The sequence below is a fragment of the Apodemus sylvaticus genome, chromosome 16 (assembly GCF_947179515.1).
Source record: "Apodemus sylvaticus chromosome 16, mApoSyl1.1, whole genome shotgun sequence".
Classification (NCBI taxonomy): domain Eukaryota; kingdom Metazoa; phylum Chordata; class Mammalia; order Rodentia; family Muridae; genus Apodemus; species Apodemus sylvaticus.
In genome coordinates this window covers 52,410,313-52,429,632 of record NC_067487.1, presented here as the reverse complement: position 1 = coordinate 52,429,632, position 19,320 = coordinate 52,410,313, and the positions used below count along the sequence as shown (strand labels likewise).

The 19,320-nt window shown below is 42.0% G+C and overlaps 1 protein-coding gene across 1 annotated transcript in view; it reads left to right on the top strand.

Annotated features, from left to right (window-relative positions):
- The first annotated feature begins 6,024 nt into the window (after positions 1–6,024).
- Positions 6,025–19,320, top strand: part of Elovl7 (ELOVL fatty acid elongase 7) — a 28,720-nt gene continuing 15,424 nt past the window's right edge. The window contains exons 1-2 of the mRNA XM_052160112.1: positions 6,025–6,151; positions 15,627–15,817. Of these exons, the coding sequence (XP_052016072.1) occupies positions 6,088–6,151; positions 15,627–15,817 (255 nt within the window). The 5' untranslated portion in view covers positions 6,025–6,087. The remainder of the gene's footprint in view (positions 6,152–15,626; positions 15,818–19,320) is intronic.

The window sequence follows — 19,320 nt, the reverse complement described above, 5'->3', positions numbered from 1 at the left end:
TCAGCTCAGAACACTCGTAAAATGGCAATCACAAGTGTCATACCACCCTGTGTTTATAGATTATAGTACAGCATCTGTTCCAAAGAGACGGTGGCATAGATAATTATAAACAGAAGATACATAAAAGCCACTGGAAAGTCTTATACACTGCTACAGAGTTTGCATACTTATTTGCGTATTTTACTTACTAACTTATTTATCATGCTTTGTTTAAACAAAAATCAAAATCTTTTAGCCAGGGAACACACCCCAGGCAAGGAGGGTAGCAAGCACTTGGGTGGGCCCAGGCCCTGGAGCTTTCGTTTACATCAGAACACACTGTGCCAGGGCAGTCTTCCAAGTGACAGTTAGGTTCTGCATTGTTTCTCTAAGTTAGGATCTCCTCTGTCCCTGTGGGATGACCATTCTAGTTCAGGACTCTACTTCTTCCCTGAGTGTGTGTGTGTGTGTGTGTGTGTGTGTGTGTTTGTGTGATTGTGTGTGTTTGATTGTGTGTGATTGTGTGTGTGTTTGTGTGATTGTGTATGTGATTGTGTGTATGTGATTGTGTCTGTGTGTGTTTGTGTGATTGTGTGTATGTTTGTGTGATTGTGTATGTGATTGTGTGTATGTGATTGTGTCTGTGTGTTTGTGTGATTGTGTGTTTGTGTGTGTGATTGTGTGTGTATTTGTGTGATTGTGTGTGTGAGATTGTGTGTGTGTGTGTTGACATAGAATCTCTCTAAACAGCACAGACTAGCCTTGTATCCTGTCTCAGACTCCCAAGTGCTAGGATTACATATATGCATTGCTGCCCCTTGGCTAGCATCTAGCCTGTGAGACTTTTATGAAATGGGTCCTTTGAGAGTCTTCTTGGAGATCATGCAAAAGGCTTTTACACTTCTAAAAAGAAATGCCAATTGGGTGTGGTTCACACTTATAATCCCAGTAGTCAGGAGGCTGGGGGAGACTGGGGGGAGCATGCGTGAGAGTCATCTACATAGGAAGACCTTGTAAAAGAAAGGAAGGTAAAGACAGGGAGGGAGAGTCCATCTTACTATTCTCGTAGTGTAGGGGAATAGCTACCACTGTCTCTTCCATTAAAAGCAACAACTCAGTTCTGTTCTAGCTCACAAGACGTGTGCCCTGTGTTTGGATGCCTTGTTCTGTGAGAGAGCGCATCCCCTCATGGGTTAAGTTATTTACAGTTGATTGCTCTGCTACTTATAACAAGTGATTTTCCTTGATTCAATGCTGTTTTCATTTGAAAAATAGAAGGTTAGATGCTCAAAATTTTATTGATCTTTGACTCTGTTGTGTTTCTGTTTGCCTGGACAACCACACTCACAATCTAGTTTTCCAAAATGTACTGAGGACTGGGGTGTAGTCGTGACTTTTCTCTCGCAAGTATTTGAGGACCTCGTATTTCACTCCTAAAGCAAGGGGTCAGTTTCCCTATACTGTAGATGTGGATGTGGTGCCCACAGATCTTCTGTCTCACAATAATTCTCTTGAGTCATCAGATTAATCTTGCCCAGACTCAGTGATGCCTCCTATTCCACCCAGATTCCAATGCCTTCCACGTCCAGGTGACTTTTATTAGCTGAATCCTATCATATAATTTATGTCTGTTCCAAATATTTTGTGTGGAGGCTTACTTTTACTGTATCCAAATCTCTGTCCCAGGGATTCTGAGTCATTCATATCCTGGAACCACTAAAATAAAGGTGAACCACACAGAAGGTGCCCTGGCCTTCCCCACAAAATTCACCTGGTACCTGTCGTCATGTCTCCTTTCTGTTCTAATTTAATTTATTGGAATCTTTTCACTAGCAAAACGCTTTGTATCTTTTAACTTTTCACACAACTTGTTTTTCTATTTCTCAAGTGGAGACCTTCTGCTCATTTCTAAGGTGATCTGCATTGCATTGTTCTGCAGAGTTTGGACCTAATTTTTAATTATTATTGTGTTAATCTTCGTTTCCAAGACCCTTGATGTAGAACATTTGTTTTTATTTTAACTTAACTTTTGTTGAGAATTTCATATATGAGTACTGTATTTATACATCTCTACCTCTTCCTTTTCCCTCAATTCTTTCCACTTCTCTTCCACTCCCTCACAAATTTTTGATTTCTTCTTAATTGTTATGGTTACATTTTATCGGACATAATTCTTCGTTTCAAATGCAGGCACCTGCTACTACAAAATTTTGTATTGGGTACTTTTTTCATTGCTGTGACCAAACACCTGACAATACAATTTAAAGGGTTACTCTTAGGTTTGTCTTAGGTGGAGTATAGCCATCATGGTGGAATAGACTTGGTGTAGGTGATTCTACAGTAACAGGATCACGGGACCCCAGTTAGCTAACCCGTGAGCAGTCACAAAACAGAGAGTGCTTCCCAGTGCCTCTTTTTTTCCAATGAGACCCCACCCCCATGAAAGATCCCATAGCCTCTGAAACAGCATGACTATCAGGGACCATCTGATCAGACACATGATCCTGTGGTAGGCGCTTCACATTCAGAGTATAACAAGTCTCTTCTCAGAACTGCTATGCCCCACATTTGGTTTTGTTTCTGCCTTCATTTGCCTCAAAGTAGTTTCCAGTTCCATTCTGATTTCCGTTGGACCTATTCACTGCCCAGGAATAGGCTGTTTCCTTTCTACATATTTGTGAATCTTCTGGGTCTCCTTCTGCTGTCAATTCCTAGGTTCATGACATTGTGGTTGGGAAAGAGACTTGGAATGGTTTCAGTCTTCTTAAATTTCTTATACTTGTTCTGTGACTCATCATATGGTCTATCCTGGAGGAAATTGTGTTTGCCTGAGAACAACGTGCCCGTTGCTGTTGGTTACAAGTCCTTTTGTTTTGTCTTAATTTCTGTCTGGGTGATTGATGTGTTATTCAAAAGGGTAAACTGGAATCTTCTGCCATTTTTGCATTGCAGGCCATCTTTCCTTTGAAATCTGCTGGTGTTTGCTTTATGTATTTAGTGCTGGGATGTTTTTGCATCTCTCTTGCCCTCCCCACCTCCCTTTCCTCCCTTTTGTGTGATACTGGCCGTGGAATCCAGGACCTCATGTGTAGTAAAAAAGATTCTGCCCTGCTCAGCCCTTTTTTTTTGGGGGGGGAGTGGATTTTTTTTTTCCAAGACAGGGTTTTGCTGTGTAGCCCTGGCTGTCCTGGAACTCACTCTGTAGACCAGGATGGCCTTGAACTCAGAAATTCGCCTGCCTCTGCCTCCCAAGTGCTGGGATTACAGGCGTATGCCACCACTGCCTGGCTCTGTTCAGCCCTTCTTATATCTTCATGATAAAGTTGACCCTTTATCTTCTTAACCCTTTTATGCCTCATGACAACTTTTACTTAGAGTCCCTTTTGTCTGACATAAGAACATAGTTTTTTTTTTTTTCTGTAGCTTAATTTGTATTTGTTGAGGGTGATAGATATCTTCCACAGTGAGTATCTCTCTTGAATTCCCAGGAAGTTACACAAGAAGCACCCGCAAGACCAAGGTAATGGCGGAGAGCCTTGTATTTGCACCATGCAGGGCTACAGAGATGGCTCAGTGATTAAGAGCGCTGGCTGCTCTGAGGACCCAGGTTCAAATCCCAGAACCTCCATAGTAACTCACAATGGAAAAACATTGAAGTTAATCTGTAAGGAAAAACTCACATATTATTTTGAACAACGTCACACTAAGCAAGCTCGTGGCTGCCCAGTGCTCACCCTGAGGCAAGCTGCTGTAGTCTGGAGAAGGCATGAGAGATGGCGATCTAGATAATTACCGTAAACCTTGGATGTTTTTGTCCACCAGGGAAACATTTGATCATTGCTGTAGATGAAGTTGGTTGTCTCAACCACAAAGCAGGGATTCCTAGAATCTAGTAGGTAGAAGCCAGGTTGTCTCAAATCGCCCATAATGCTCAGGGTAGGTCCCCATGACCAGGAAATATTTGACCCAAAATTTCAGTACTGTCAAGTTTGAAAAATCCTGCTTTAAATGTGGTAGGAGTAGTTATCACTCACATCCTAAGTCTCTGATCTTTCTAGATCTCTGGGAAGGAACAGGCTAAAGCCCTCAGAACTTTTCCATCCAGTGTGCAGACTTCTTTAGAGTTTTGTTTCTGCTTCAGCAGAGGGTGTACTTGAGGGGGAAAGCTACCTCTATCCAACAGTAGAACACTCCAAACACACAGATTAACATCCTGGTGGAAACTTCCCTCACAGCCTTCCAGAGGCGTTTCCTTCACCAAGATGGCAGGGCGGGGGAAGGGGTGGAGATAGGGGCAGAGTCCATCCGGTTTCCCTGGAACTCTCTCCTGGGAATGGGAAGACTTTTCCCCACCAACTGCTCAGTGCTGACTGCTCCTTCTTTGATCCTTTCTCAGCAGCCCGGCACAGCTACTGGTTCCTGGTATTCCCCACACTCCTCCAGCCCTCTCTGCTCGCAGCATCTTCCTTTCTTCCTTTTCCATGGCTAACGGTGCTAGTCTTCTCTTTGGCTTCTGAAGTTTGAGAATTAGAAGGGCCTTTCCCACATCGAAGTTTTGCAATCTCAGTTGCTGTCTTCTAGGTTTCTATCCATTCGGACTTGGAATTTGTCTAATGTCAGATTCAGGGAGCCCTGGGTCGCTGTTGTTTTATTTCCTGATGCCGATCCAGCTGCATCACCATTTGTTGAGTAGATATTAGTGATTTAGTGTCCACTGATCTGAGATGTCACCTGTATCACACGCTGCATGCCTTATTTTATTCCTGTAATCATACAAATGAAACAACTTTGATTTATACTGCCAGGAAAAAGTCAAATTTCCTATGGTGAACTTTGAGGATTTCTTTTGGGTGTATAACAAAATATACATAGGGCAAAGTTTACCTTTTCAACCAAATTCAGTAGCGTGGAGCACACTGACACTGTTGTATGATCATCTGCCTCTAGAATATTTCCAGTCTTCCCTCCAAAGGGTTTTGATTCACTACACCATTCATTTATGACACATCTCTTGTATGGAGGTTGTGCCTTGATCCCAGAGATTTTAAAGTAAAGATCTCAGAATTATCAACATACATTTTAAATTCTCAAATGTACCTGACATATTTCTGTGTATTCCATTGATTTGTCTCTGTCAGTGTGTTACTGAGTTACTAAGGATGCACAGTGTCTTGTCATATGTAGCAGGGATGATTGTTTTTATGGACAATCTTATACAGGAGATTTCTCTTTACCATAATTCTTATCTATCTGTCTGAATCAACAAGCCTATTTTCCTTGGTTTTTGTTTGTTTTTTTTTTGTTTTGTTTTGTTTTCCTCCCCTCTTTCTGTCTTACTCCATTGTTTTTTTAAGCTAGTAGATAGCATTTTAATGATTAAAGAAAATACTGTGGGAATTCTGAGAGACCACTAAAATTTAAAATTTAGGGGATTAGAGAATGGCTCAGTGGTTAAGAGTGTATTGCATTTGCAGAAGCCTGAGTTTGGTTGCCAGCACCCATGCCAAGTAGCTCACAACTGCCCGTAACTCTAGCTGCAAGAGATTCAACACCACTGGCTCCCATTGGCACTCATACATATACTGCATGCACACACTCACACACTTACTACATAATTAAAAATGATAGAACAAATATTTTTCAAAAGCTCATACAAAGAAGACTTTATTGGGCATAAAGATGGCTTCAAGGCCTGGGTATCTTCTCCACCTTCTGAACTTTCCCATCAGCCCTGCCATGATGATCCTCGTCTGTTCCTGACCTGCATTTTCTCCAAAAAAGAGAGATGTTCCTGTAAGAGTTCCTAAAGTCATTCCCTCCCCTTGTCTCATGTACATAAGACCCCACCCTTCTTCAGGGAAGTTATCAGCATCTCCAGAAGAATGGAAAATGTCAAGTGTTTGTGACTGTGTCAGCATTTGCTATGGCTCACTAATGGCTTTTCCCTTCAGCAGGAGTGTGCTGTCCTGCCAGTGCCTATTAAATTTTTAGCATTTTAAATATTGTATTACTAAAAGCTTATTTTTATTTGCATTTATAGATCTTAAGCTCATTTCTGCACTGTTTTACTGAAGAACCCATTAAAAGAGCCAGTGAATCTTGTAGAAAATGGCGTTCAGTGATCTTACATCGAGGACTGTGCGTTTTTATGATAATTGGATCAAAGATGCTGGTAAGTATCTTTTGTTTTATATCAAATTTCCACATTAATGGGATTTATCTGGAACAAAATAAGAGCCTTGACAACTTCATACTCCTTTATCACTAGTTAACCAATAGGCAGTGGCCGGGATTTCATTACGCCTCTCTCTCTCTCTCTCTCTCTCTCTCTGATGATGATATACGATGGTACATCTCACCCCATTAACCCTTAAAAATGGTTTTGGAGGCTTGGCACTTTAATTCTCTAGAGACAAATCACCCACTACTACCAACGAAAGTTCTGTTCATGCTAATTCTAGAATGAAAGACTTATCCCTGACCCCGCCCCACACCGCCCGCCCCTGTGCCTACCTTTGACCCTGCCCAGTCTCTGCCCCTGTCCCTGCTCCCAGAGGTGCTGTAAACAGAGCAGGGAGTAATAAAGATGTATCAGAACATGCAGTGTCATTGAATTTAAAATATACAAATGGAAACCACACACATACCATGTTCCATGTTTCTTCTGTGGAGTGTCAGGCCACTTGCAGGTGGTGAAAGGTGATTGTGGCAGGTCTGCTGTGGGTGGTTGAGGTCAGGGTCTGCTGTGGGTGGTTGAGGTCAGGGTCTGCTGTGGGTGGTTGTAGTCAGGGTCTTGCACCTGAATCTGCTTGGTCTGTGTTGTACAATAGAGCTACATCCAGTCTCAGGAGTACATTTTCTTTACCTGTCTGTCAGTGAGTTTTCAAACCCAAGCCAATGTGGCATTGTTAGAGAAACCATTGAAGTCTTAAAAATAAAACAAGGGCTGAAGAAATGGTTGAGTGGTTAAGAGCACTAACTGCTCTTGCAGAGGTTCTGAGTTCAAATCCCAGCAACCACATGGTGGCTCATGACCATCTGTAATGAGATCTGATGCCCTCTTCTGATGTGTCTGAAGTCAGCTACAGTGTACTTACATATAAATAAATAAATAAATAAATAAATAAATAAATAAATCTTTTAAAAAGTAAAACAAAGGTAGAAAAGTTTTTAAAATAGAAAAAGACTCTCAGAATGCCTTAGACCTTAGATAAACCTGATGTCTCATTTTAGAGCTGAAGAAACTAAAACCCAGAGATGTGACTTTCCCAGGGTCAATAAAGTTGATGAAGAAAATGTTGATAAAGAAGAAGAAAGAGGGGAAAAAAAAGAACAACCTGAGAGCTGGTGTTTTCTAGTTATGATCAGCTTTCTGAAATTTCATTATCTTGTAGTTACTCGGATACACGTCATCACCACTAAAACCACTTTGGAGTGACTTCCTCATTGGCCAGAATCCACGAGTTCATTAAATCACACATGAGACTTCTACATCCCAGTCAGCAAAGAAGTCACTGTCTCATAGGCAGCATCTGCCTCCCCAGGCTTCTTTAAAAGGCCAATGCTACATCTCTGAAGTTTTCCCAATAGTTTCATCCCTCGAAAATACCAAGGACAAATAAGCTTTACTCTGTTAGGGCAAATAGAATAGCCTTTTCTCTATTTTATTTTCTTTCCCCTGAAAATTTCAACTTACTTGGTTCAGAAAATAGTTCAGTTTCTTTAGAGGTTATCTTTCTCTGATGGTTTATAGTGATTGTTACAAATTCCACATTTAATGTAGATATTGATTTTCCAGTTGTATCTCAGAGGAGAGGTGCATATTGCTCATTTGGTTTTCAGTGTTTGAACTTGGAACCCAATTAGATTAAGGTAAAATTTAAAATAATCATTGTGTGAATACATGTGCCACCGTGTATGTATGGAAGTCAGATGGCATCTTTGTGGAGTTTATTCTCTAGGGATGGCATTTAGGTCATTAGGCTTGCATAGAAGGACCCTTACCCATGGAACCATCTCGACAGACCTGGGAACAGATTTTTTAGAATAGAGTTATTTGAAAAAACAGATGCTTTGCAATCCAAACCTTACTATTCACTTTCCTCAATGCAAGAATGCAGATAATCCTTAACTCAGATGGTGTGGACTAGTCATATAGCCCTAGAAATACAAAATATTTGAATGAAAACTATGTGAGAATGCTGCCTCTAGCTTCATCTATGCATCAACTCTTTTTGTAAATAATAATAAATAATAATAATAATAAAATAAAGTACTTACATCAATAAACTAAGTAATGCTAGGTCAGGGAAAGGGAGAGCAAAGCCAAGGATCTCGGGTGATTAGGAATAAGGTCTGAGAAGACCCAAGGGACACTATGCAAATACAAGAGACAAGAAGAGACTGGAGAGAGGCACAGAGAAGGTAAACATGTCACACTTCTGAATCCAATGTGCATTTGAAGTCTTGGGAGATGAAAGGTCGTGGGATGTGGAAAGGGAAGAGCCACACCCAGCTTGTCACTGCCCCAGACTAACTAAGCGACCTTGAACAAACTCCCTTTCTTTGTGAGTAAAAAAAGGAAAGCGAGAATAGCACCTGTCTGCTAGGATGTGTGAAAGAGCTGTTACCTGGGAAGTCTCCGGTCACAAATAGACACCCAGAGATTGGTACAATTTATGTTAGGTACTTTTTAAAGTAACACATCACTTGAGTTTTGCTTTTTTTTCTTCCACTTTTTCTTTTCTTGTCAAGGTCTAGCAGTTAAAAGGATCTGTATTAAGATTTACAGCTTTGTAAAACCGCTGTCAGGTACATCAAGAGTTTTCCCTTGTATTTATTTAGTGTGGTATTGATCTCAGGGAGGCATTAGTTTTGTTTTGCATACCCTAGGAAGAGCTGAATGCATGATCAAGAGCCAAGTGTTTCAAGTGTATTCTTGGCTTTGGGCCTAATCCTGGGTGGCCTTGGGAAAACTTACTGTTACTAGTTTTCTGATAGCTGGAGAAGTGGTGGCTATGCATAGTTATTTCATGTGGAAAACTGTACTGCCATGAAACGTCTACATGGCTTAATAGGTAAGGTAGAAGAAGAGAGTTTATTACAATTCTTTGATTATGGGATGCTAGATTTTCAAATCATGCTGTAACAGGGCTTTGAGCTAAGGAAAAATGCAAAGGTGCTTACTTATCATTCAAAAGCAGCCCTTGACGCTTATGGAATAGGAGGGATTGTGGGCTCCCCTGGGACTCTCAAAGTCTGAGTCACCAACCAAAGAACATACATAGGCTGGACCCAGGCCTCCCCTCACACATGGAGCAGATGCGCAGCTTGGTCCTCATGTGGGTCCCGAACAAGTAGAATGGGGGCTACCCCAAAAGCTGTTGCCTGTACGTGGGATATATTCTCCTAGCTGGACTGCCTTTTCTGGCCTCAGTGGGAGAGGAAGCACCCATCCTTGCAGAGTCTTGAAGTGCCAGAGTTGGGGGATACCTAGGAGAGCACCCACTGGGGGGCGGGGGAGGATTGTGGGAGGGAGTGACAGGAAGAGGGGCAGTGAGCAGGATGTGAGGTGAATAAGTAAAATAAATAAATAAATAAATAAATAAATAAATAAATAAATAAATAACAGCAGCCCTTTGCATGTTTGGATGGTAGTGCTCACTTTCAGATAGCGTGAGCTTGCTTTGCAGGAAGGGAGAAGACGGTAGACTTGCTGTCTTTATGAACTCTTGGTATATCAGAAAGTACACAGAGAAAGAGTTTCTCTTCCCTTCCAGCTTCTTCTTTCTGTTGGTTCTTAGACTTGGAAAGTGTGTAGTCTTTGCTGTAGTGTGTGATGCTTAAGAGCATTGTTTTATAAGTAGTTGATGGGAAAGCTCCTTAACAATCTATATACCCAGCACTGTACTTTCCCAGTACCCCACTTCTCTCTGGTGCGCTCTCAGGAAAGAATTATTTAGCTCGTGGTAAATCAGCACTTTGGTGACCTCTGGGGTCCTGTCCTCTGTTTCCATCCTGGCTCTTCTCACACAGGACTGTCCCTGTCTCCTTAGCCTTTTGTTCCTGGGAAAAACAGCGGGCACTTAGTGCTGACTAAATGCCCAGACTGAGTCAGAAGTCACCTTAAACGCTACGGTGGCCTCTCTACTCTCTTCTTGTCAAGTCAACCACAACTGTCCCACAGGCGTGTCAAATGGAAAGCCCCCCACTTCACGAGGAAGTGGGCTGATGCCTTTTTCGGGAAGATGACTACCTCTGAAAGAAGCAGGAGGCAGGGACAATAGCCAGAGCCCGAACACCCTGCTAAGGCTTTGAATTTTATTTGGTCAGTGAGGGGGAGAGAGCTCATTTACCAAGAGAATAATCTAAGCAGATCCCGGCTTTTAGAAAGTGAATTTGGCAACTGTACAGAAGACAAAGGGCGGTTTGGATTGACAGGCACGGAGAGATTGTCACAGAGCCTACCGAGGAACACTGCAGCCTTGCAAGTGGCTCAAGGGAACTTGATCGTGCACCAGAATCGCCGTTTCTCACTTTAGATAGCTCATCCTGGTCACCTGAATAGCTTTTTAAAAAGATTGCCTGCTTACAAATTATCGTTCTGTCTGTTTATGTGGTGCAAAGTGATATTGTAACAGGTATATACATTGTGGAATGATTAGATGAACTAGTTAACATACACACTTGCTAAAAACATTGGAGACCTACTGTTAGGAATTTCAACTACATCGTATACTATTATTGTTGTTGTTATTGTTGTTAGACACATAATATATTTATTATAATAATTATCATATGATTATGTACAGTACTATTATTATGCCATGTCCCTGTAATGGATCTCAAAAAAAAAATTATCCTGCCTAAGTTAAATTTTGTAGCCATTGATTAACATGTCTCTTTCCCTGTTGTCTAGCCAGACACTTAACCCCTTTATTTCACCCAGGAGACTATGTTGCTTTCTGAGTCTGGCTTATCTCAATTATTGTAACAATGTTGCCACCCTGCTTATCAAGAGGTTACAGGGGGCATGGTTTCCTTCTTTGGAGAGACCAAACGATCCCTCACTTCCATTACACTGCTTTCTTTATTTATCTGATGATGAACTCCTGAACAGATTCTACACCTTGGCTATTGTGGATAATAGGGAGCACGCACGCACGCACGCACGCACGCACGCACGCACTCATGGTTTCCCAAAATGAGATTTCTGGACTTAGGATAATTCTTTCAGTTTTTTAATGGGGCCACCGTGTGGTCCTTAGTGGCTGTACTAATTTACAGTCTCATCCTGAGTGCAGAAACGCCTCGTTCTTCCACATCTTCAGCATCACTCATTATCTTTAGTTTGTTTGATGATGCAGGAGGTGATTGGTTAAAAATTTTGGTATAGGTGTATGTTCTCTTGATAATTGGAAATACTGAACATTTACTCTTGTGCCCCTTCTTTTTGAGAAATTAATTTCTTTGCTATTTTTTTTATGACTGATTTTTAAAAGCTTATATCCCTGGTACCCACCCCTTAGGATTTTGATTCAGTTGGATCAAGGGCATTGTTTTTGTTGTTGGGCTTTTAAACTCTATAGAGGTGATTCTGCTATGATTACAGATTGGAGATCTCCAATAATGACAATGGCAAGCTTATTGAGAGTTTAAGCTCTTCACAAACTCCTCACCCTGCCCTCTATGAGATATTTGTTTTATGCTCAATTCATAGATGAGAAAACCAAGTAGAGTGTGGTTAAGTCAATGACCAAAGGCTGCATAAAAGGCCAGAGGAGGGGCAGGGTCATCACACCGAGTCCCTGGCTCTACAATGTTGCTGTAATAGAATTTTAGAGCCTGGTCCTACAAAAAATGGAGGTGAGGAGACAGCTCGGGGAGTAATCCGTGTGCTGTGAAACTGCAGAGCCAGGTTCAGTCTCCAGGACCCATGTGAAAAGTCTGAAAGGATGGCCCAGGCCTAGATTCCCAGCTCAGCGAAACAGAGACAGGGGGATGATCCCTCCTGCTCACTGGCTAGCCAGCCAAGCCAAGTCACAGAAAAAACAAAACAAACCAACAAACCAACAAACCAAAACCAAGCAGACCACTCTAGAAGAACAACACCAAGGTTGACCTCTGACCTCTTCACAGGCACACAAATGTAAGTTCCTGTCTTTGTACACACAAACATATGTTATATCTTGTTCTTCTTATTATTTTGTTATCGTTTTTTTTTCCAAAAATAACATAGACCGTAACAAGCTTTTTCCCATCGTGACTTTTTATTATTTGTAGGACTTGAAAGTTATATATACACAGGATTTTAAGAAAAGGTGTGTGCTGAAAAAGTTAAATCACAGGAAGAAAGGATTTATTTGGATTTTCTTGGTCTTCCCGACCTAGCCTGGCATGCTTTTCTTGGCTTGTTTTCTTTCTGTTGCTAACAGGGGAGGAACAGAAGGGTGACGTCATCCAACTTTTCGTTCACTGCCAAGTCAGTGAAGGAATAAAACAAAAGATAGCTGTGATAGAAAAGTGCCTTTACTGACACTTAAACCATCTGCGTTCTAACGCTGTATCTGGGATGAGGAACGGCAGAAGCATTTTCAGTTGCCTATGAAGAAGAAGCCAGAAGCCTCCCATATTGCCGCCATGCTCAGTCAGCGATAACAGCAGCTCCCTGCTCTCTTCCTTTGGTGCTGATTTCATTAGCCTTTATTTTATTAGGAATAAAACCTAGACATATTAATAAAACAAAAAAGCTAGACATTGACTTATGACATTCATGCATTGTGTTTTATATTGACCAGCAGGAGAAGGAATTCATTTAAGGATGATCAAGTCTAACTCTGTGCCTTGATTCCCAGTCCGGTGACAGGCTTGATTTACTGAGACTGCCCTTGTGATGTTAGGTCCAGAATGTGATTGCCAGTGATGACCAGAAATTCTGTCATAGGAAACTCACCATTGTTTTAAGGCTAGAGAAGAAACAACTGAAACAGAAAAGACTGTAGTTAACATATACCCGGAGAGCCGATTTAAGGACCTTTCTAAGTTTGAAAATGACAAGTTGAGAATAGAGTAAGAGAAAACACTTTCAAATGTTAGAACTTTGCATTTAAAAAAGATTTATTTATTTTACTTTTATGTGTATGTATATGCCATGTCCTAAGGAATTGGAGTTATAGATGATTGTGATCTGTTTTGCGGGAGCTGGGATTTAAGCACTGGTCCTGAAGAGCGGTCAGTGCTCTTAATCCCTGAAACATCTCTCCAGCCCTAGAGTTTTGCGTTTTCAGTGTTGGTCCGAAAACTTTTGTTGATGTTCTCTAAAGCCTAAGTTGTCCGTGTCTCTTACAAGCTTGCTCTTTGTTCCCAGTATAAATGATGTCATAGTCTCACAAGTAACAACTTCTGAATTTTTTTTTTAACTTCTGCTTCTGTCTTATTCTCCATGTTTGACCATCTATTTTATGTCTTCTTCCTCACTACATTCCAAAACAGTCTGCCCCTATTGATGTCATATCGCTGCCAAAGTGCTAAAGGTTTAATTTGTAAATGTACTGTAGAAAACAGGTGTATTTCTAAGCTGTTCTAGAGAGCGTCTCTTCTAAAAGTTGTATAATATTTTTATATATAGGGAGTAATATACTATACATATATGTACATATACACACACATATATGTGTTACATATACACACAAACATATGTATATGTATGTAATGTATATGTGTATGTGTATTGTATGTGTGTGTGTATGTGTATATGTATAATCTCTATCTGTATCTGTGTCTGTATATGTGTGTATATATATATATATATATATATATATATATATATATATATATATATATATGTATATTCAGGGTTCCATGATCCAATAAGCTAGGAGAATGCTACACACCAGCGCCCTCATCGTATCTATTCATGCTAACACAGAGCACTAGAGACCTTGTAGCAAGCATTCTATTTTACTCTGTATTCCAGCATCTTCTTTGTGCTTTGGGGGTGTCTGTATCTACTTGAATAGCTGTGTAGAGTTGAAGTTGTGTTGATAGGTGTGCTTATATAGACATAAGAACAAACTCAAATCCTAAACATCTGGCATCGGTTTTTGAGTTGACTGCTTTGCTTCTTAGCTTGCTTTGCCTATTTGAGACAATGGCACCTGTAGACATTTTTGAGTAAGGCCCACTTGAATGAAGACAGGGTAAGTCATCTTTATCCTAACTAAAGACCTCGTCATCAACTGCTAATGTAACATGCCCAGCACTAAAAGAGAAGCCGCAGGAGTGGGTAGCCAAGGGGTTCTAGTGAAGAGGTTTGGGGTGAGGCTTGCTGGAGACTAGCTGGCTTTCTCGTTAGTGGGTTGGATGAATAGGATGCACGCCTGCTCCAGAGTTTTCGCTACCCCTGAAGGGGATGCTCTGAGTGGAGCTGCATCAGATGCTCCTGCAAGCTGCCCATAGCTGCTTTCCTCCATTCCACTCTGGGATCATGAGGTCACTTGGTCAAGTTACACCCCAAGTGCTGGAAATTATAGAATGAATCACAGTTTGTTTTTAATTGCAATTTTTAAAGGCCACAATCCTGTCAGCCCGCGGGCAGCAAGAACTGGATGAACTTATGTTTATGTGGTTGCAAGGGCATTACCTATTTTATTTGGCTCAAGATATGATACTTGCTGGCTCACACTATAGGCACACTTTTGATAGTTAGATATTGATGTGGTCGCTTTCAGTTTTGTGTTTCTGTGATATAGCATCTGAGGGACTATGCCAGTTTTCTTAGGAAAGGAAGAAAATGAATTAGTAGCAGATATATACCTTTTTTTAAATATAAAAAATGTCTGAATGAAAAAAATACTTATGAGATAGGGTCTCTTTTATCCCAGATTGGCCTTGAACTCCTGATCTCTTGCCTTCCCCTCCCAAGTGCTATCATGACAGCACACACTACCATGCCCAGGTAAAATGGAAATTTCTGACCATTGATGGTCACAGATGTTGGCACCTCACTAGCTGCCCTTCCCTCCAGATCTGCTTATACCTGCTGCTTAGAACTTGGAGAAATTATGTGTCTGAGGGCAAGGTGCCAGTTCTGTGGAGCTCTGGTGAGGGCTTACCTGGGTTGCTGTTATCTTGCTTTGTGTCATTATGTGACAGAAAGATAGCAGAAGAGCTTCCTGGAGTCCTTTTTATGAATCTATTCTTAAACAGTTCTTGCATCCGTCACATTAGGTGCTAGGATTTCAACACATGGAGTTTTATTTATTTTGTATTATTCTTTTTGTGCTGTTGTGTGGCTTTGGAAGACTTTGAACTTCTGCTTCACCCATCCCCATTTCTCAGTTTCCTTGTGTGCAGTTCCACACCAGGCTTAACACATGCATTTGGAGAGGGTGCAGCATGACACAGTCCTCCTGAATGGCTTCCCCAGAAGCTCCCCTTCAAGTTCTGTTGCCGGATACCTCTTACCCTTTGATACTTAAAGGTGATGACTGCCCCATTGCTTTTATCCCAGGGGAGCCTCACTGTTCCTAGGGGTTTCTCCTGTCACCCCTCCTAGGGATGCTTGTGATCTTTGTAATGGTGCACTGTCAGCTTCCTGTGGTCTCTGGGCTAAGTGGTCGCGTACTCACCTGTTATTTTTCTCTTAGACCCAAGAGTTGAAGACTGGCTGCTCATGTCCTCGCCCCTGCCGCAAACCATCATCCTGGGGCTCTATGTCTACTTTGTTACATCTCTGGGACCAAAGCTCATGGAGAACCGGAAGCCCTTTGAACTCAAGAAAGTGATGATAACGTACAATTTTTTCATAGTACTGTTTTCTGTGTATATGTGTTATGAGGCAAGTGTCTTCAGTATTCCTAATGGAAAAAGTTTGCCTTAGTCTTTTGTTGTATGTTTGTATGTGTCTGTGATGACTGTCGGGTACCCCTGTTTTGAGAATGGAGGAATTAAGAAACTAAGCAAGTGTTTACCACAACAAAAACACAATTGTTATGTCTAGATGAAAGAAGCCCGAAGAGAGATGTTGGGGTTCTGTCTAGGCTCCAACTCACACCTACCTGGCAATAGCCAGGTATGCCCCGCCCCAGAGATCTGGCCCACTATAAGAGGGGCTACTTGCCCCTCCTCTCCCTCTTTGCTCTCTGCTCTCCCACACTCTTTCACCTCTTTGCCCCTTGGGCTCTTCCCCCCTCCACGTGGTCATGGCCGGCCTCCACTCTCTCTATTCTCTCTCTCTCTCTCTCTCTCCCTCTCTCCCTCTCTCTCTGCCTCTCTCTACCACTAACTCCCATCCCCTACTCTGAATAAACTCTATTCTATACTATGCCTGTGTGTGTGTGGTCCCTCAGGGGCAGAGGTGCCCAGGCAAGGGCCCGCCTGGACACCTTCCCCCACGCCGCCTAGCCACACTCACCTAACCCCCTATACTCCCCCCTTTTAAGCCCCTTCAAGAGGATCTCTGGACAGTTTCCATCTTGGATAGTGAGGGACAAGAAAACAACATTTAGCTCAGAGATTTGCACATGGCAAACGTTGGCTCTGAGGAAACTCAGAGAAAAGAATTAATGAGCTCAGAGTGACAGCTGGTAAGCAGAGAGTCGGTCCTGGAACACGCACGACTCCAGAGCTGGGTGCTGACTCGACTGTTTAGTTTTTACAGGCTTTGAGGCCAAAAAGGACATAGACTTATTCCAAGTCATAAGTGGTAAAGCCCCGTTCCTTGTCATAAGATAAATAGGAACCTTCCAGAACGCAGCCAAGACTGTTACTCTCGCTCGGCCCCTCTGCTTGTCACGTGTCTCCGCTGCCTCGCATACCTGGTCTCTAGGGTTTTTTGCTGTATTTCCAATCTTGGCTGGCTTCCTCCTTCTGTTGGTTTTCTCTCTGGTATACCTTGTGCTTGCTCAGACTGGGGGTCTGTGAGGAGTCCTGGTGGCCTCGCTGGCCGCCGTGACACCCACCTCCTTATGCCACAGGTTGTGTAACTCTAGCTTTCTTCCACTACTGGTCGAGTCTTTGTTTCTAGTGCTAACCCACAGGTCACTGCCCTTCGTCTTTTCTAGACTACAGACAGGCTCCTCCTCGCATGTCCTCAGAGAGGTTAAGAGCATGCGTGGAAGCAGGAGCCCAGACCCCTCGCCTTACCTGTAACTTTATACCCTAGGCCTCAGGTCTCTTATGCTGTAAGGACAGGATTGAGCCAGTTCCCCCCTTCCCCCCCCCCTCACCCCCCCTCACCCCCCCCCGCAGGTTCCAATGTGTTCTAGTTTTCTCAGGTTCTGTCTCTGACAGTTGCCACTGTTTGTGATGACACCAATTTATATTTCTCAGACTTGAAAAGAATCCAGTAGTAACCAGTTAGTTTTGGTTCCTGCTTTGTGAATTACAGCATAGAAGAGGGTTTAAAAAAATATCTGAATCAGAGAGTTCCTAATCGTCACTAATACTAATATCTGAGTTATAGTTTCAGGATATACTTCCTGCTGAACATGAACTACAAACTTTTTCTTTACCAGCTTAAAGATAATAACTCTCATAACCTCCAGAGATAATTGGTATGGTCTTAAACTCAATATTAGGATGATGCTAGGTGTACTCTGTTTGAACAGAGACTTAATAATAACTAGGACATTATATACACAGGCACAGTTTATGATGCAGAGCAAGATTTTTGTCAGGGTTTCAGAGTAAACACCTCTGCCAGGCATTTTCGGCCAAATATAGGAGGAAGGAACCATGCCACAGTGAAGAGTTCATCTGTCTTCTTGTGATCGAGTTTGCTAGAAACCTGGCACACGTCAGACCCTAATGAAGATGGAGGGGGCGAGACCCGCCCAGGGCCAAGACACATAGTCTGTCTTGTTTAATATAGGCCTTTTTTGTGCAGGGTAAGATGGCCAATTAGTCATCTACTTTAAGTAAATAGTTGCTGGTGTTAGAACGATGGTTCTCAATCTCCTAAGGCTGCGACCCTTTAACACAGCTCCTCAGGTTGTGGTGACCTCCTCCCAAACATAAAATTATTTTGTTGCTACTTCGTAACTGTAGTTTTGCTGCTGTTACAAATCGTAATGTAAAATATCTGATAGGCAGGATATCTGCCTGATATTTGACCACCGTGAAAGGGTCATTCAGCCCCCAAAGGGGTCGTGACACAGGTTGAGAACCACTTGGCTGGAGTGTTATTTCTGTGAGTTGAAATGAGTCTAAGTATAGCAGAAGATGGCATAGCTCACTGACTTGAGGATTTTGAGAAACAGAATTCACTGTTTCTGTCACATTCCTTTTGTTACTTTGGAAACATCTGTTGACTTGACTTTTAAGGCATTTTTTAAAGCATGAAATGCATGTCCTATACTGTTGTGAGTCTCTATGTTCCAGAGCTTATGTTATGTTATAATGCAGAATAGGATTGAGAGTAGGGATGGGCTGCATTTTAAAAACCACCTCTTGTTCTCTCCCACCTCTTCCTTCTTTACGCATAGTAAAATATCATTTTGGCTGATCTCTGATGGTGGAGACCTGTTCTTGAATCCCTTAGGAGGCTGAGACAATAGAGTCGTGAGTTTGGGCCTAGCCTGGGCTACATAGAAAAACCCAGTCTGAAAAAAAAATCGACATACAAAAGCCTCGATAAAGCTGTTAACTGTGCATTTTTATATTGGAAAGTTATCACTTTAGCTAAATAGTGATGAAACTATAAAATGTTTGCTTCAGAAGTCAAAAGTTGCATAAACCTTATAGTGGGCGAGTTGTTTCAAGCCAGATGTTGACAGTTGCTGAGGAAGAAGTGACAGTTGGCAAAGAAGAGAATGTTATTGAACCTACCCCAGATCAGCACATAGTATGTATTAATTAAAATCAAGTGCATGGCTTTCATTTGTAGCTACTGTTTTAAAAGATCTTCCCACCATCAAACTAAAAGACTGTCACTAGGGTCTTTGAATTAGAATTCAGACTTACCAACAATAGGCTTTTATTTTTAACACTCGTAGAAGGTCACTTGGTGGGCGTGTTGGAACGACAGTCTGCCAGATTATACTCTGGTAGTAACAAGAGCATTGTCTTCCCTTATTTGTCTTGTGAATTCAAAATACAGCTGGTATCGGTCTGTGTATGGTCTGTTTTTATGTTAAAGGCAGAGAGGGTATCAGAGCCAAACACTGCCCCTTCCTGGGTACTTGCCAGCCATGGGTAGGAAAAGCACAGTGCCCACGGTTACCCTGGAGGCAGGTTTTTGTTTGTGTAACACTTATTGACTAATTGGGAAGAGTTGAAATGTTCAGAAAACCCAGACTCAGAGCCAGGTACTCAAAGTACATGAACACCCATACATAGTAG